This window comes from Penaeus chinensis, chromosome 15, assembly GCF_019202785.1.
Source record: "Penaeus chinensis breed Huanghai No. 1 chromosome 15, ASM1920278v2, whole genome shotgun sequence".
In the NCBI taxonomy this organism is placed as follows: domain Eukaryota; kingdom Metazoa; phylum Arthropoda; class Malacostraca; order Decapoda; family Penaeidae; genus Penaeus; species Penaeus chinensis.
In genome coordinates, this window is record NC_061833.1 from 16729370 (window position 1) to 16731145 (window position 1776).

Genomic DNA, 1776 nt, shown 5'->3' on the forward strand with positions numbered 1-1776 from the left:
TGTGAGATATGAAGTGTGCTGGCATTGTGTCGACATAAGATGTGGAAACTCTTTGTCGGATTAAGTTGTTTTGAGATGATGGGAATTATTAGATAATACCAAAGAAAAAATGTTTGACCAGAAATGGGCCTATTAGAGAGAGAGAATGTGATGAATTTCGGAAATGTACGTTAAATGTTAATAAATTCACAAAACAATCAATGGGTCTTGAATATCAGATTTATAAGAATCATATCAAAATTACACGAATATAATATCTTCATCAACTGCAAAAAATGTAATATCTATTAATTAGATAAGCTTTTCTGTAATAAAGATTTTTTTCTCTAATAAATGGAATAGATTAATGATATTATTATCGCTTCAACACACACACACACACACACACACACACACACACACACACACACACACACACACACACACACACACACGTAGGCTCTGCATGCTGGACTACGGAGAGTTCGTGCCGGACGCCCTGCTGGAATCCGCAGAGCCTGTGATGAGCAGCCTTGGCAGGAAGATGGACTTTGTCCCTGTCACGGATGAGGGCTTCTACGGGCAAGAGGACTGCGCCGCCCACGTCCTCGGCGGTCGAAACGCCCACATAGAGACCTACGCTTACCTGCAGCTCACCTACGCGGACATGGAGCTCTTGGACAACGTGTATTTCATGACGGCGCAGATCTACGAAGGAAACCTCGCGTTCTTCTACCGGAAGCACACGCCGTGGCGCCGCGTGCTTGACAAGGGTCTCCAGCGCCTGGTAGAGGCGGGCTTCGTGGCGCACTGGCAGAATGGCCTCCTCGAGCAGTACACGCGGGCGGGGAAGGTGAGGACAGGAAGCTCATTTCAACGAGATTCTATTTGTTATTACGAGATACGCTTTCTGCCCGTATTCGTATTGCCTTTGGTTTGTTGTTCATGTTTGATGTTGGTATATGTATGTAACCAGATGTGACTGGTATTAATGAATGGCAACTTAGATCATGATTCAGTAATGTAGCAATATATATCTATTTGTATATATATATATATGTACATATATATGTGTGTATGTGTGTGTGTGTGTGTGTGTGTGTGTGTGTGTATGTATATATATATATATTTATTTATGTATATATATCTATATATATACACATACATATCGATCTCCTTCTCTCCCTATCTTTCTGCATATATATATATATATATATATATATATATAATATATATATATGTGTGTGTGTGTGTGTGTGTGTGTATGTGTGTGTGTGTGTGTGTGTTTGTGTCATCATAATCAAGGGGCTAACGCCGACGGGGACGCATAGCCGCATTCACCCTTCGCTTCTAGCCACGAGGGTCCCTCATGGCGAGTCTCCAGACAGGCCCTCGGCCCATCTCTAAGTCTTCACGACAGGTCTGGTCGAGCTGCCTGAGTCATGACCTCCCTCGGGCATCCTCCACCCTGGATTCCACAGGGGAACGAGCTAGGTGCCCGTATAGCCCGAGTTGGCGATCCCGGATATTGCAAGTAACAGGTCCCATGCCAGTCTCACGGTGTAGCCGTGACACATGGTCCTGCCAACTGTACCCAATGATCCGGCGAAGAGACTTGTTACAAAAGGCGAAACTCCAAAGCAGTAGATAGCGTCCACGTTTTACTTTCATAGAACAAAACTGCCAGTCTTAAGTCCTTCAACACAGCTTGGTCATTCTGCATAGGTACTGACATCTCCAAATGCTCTTATTGATCGAGTTCATGCCTTCTGCTGCTAGACCAATCCGTGTACTAGC

General features: G+C 44.3%; 1 protein-coding gene across 1 annotated transcript in view; it reads left to right on the top strand.

The window, feature by feature from the left end:
* Positions 1-445: 445 nt before the first annotated feature.
* The window catches only part of LOC125032866, a 2773-nt gene continuing 1442 nt past the window's right edge, over positions 446-1776 (top strand). The window contains exon 1 of the mRNA XM_047624252.1: positions 446-832. Coding sequence (XP_047480208.1) covers positions 446-832 — 387 coding nt within the window. The remainder of the gene's footprint in view (positions 833-1776) is intronic.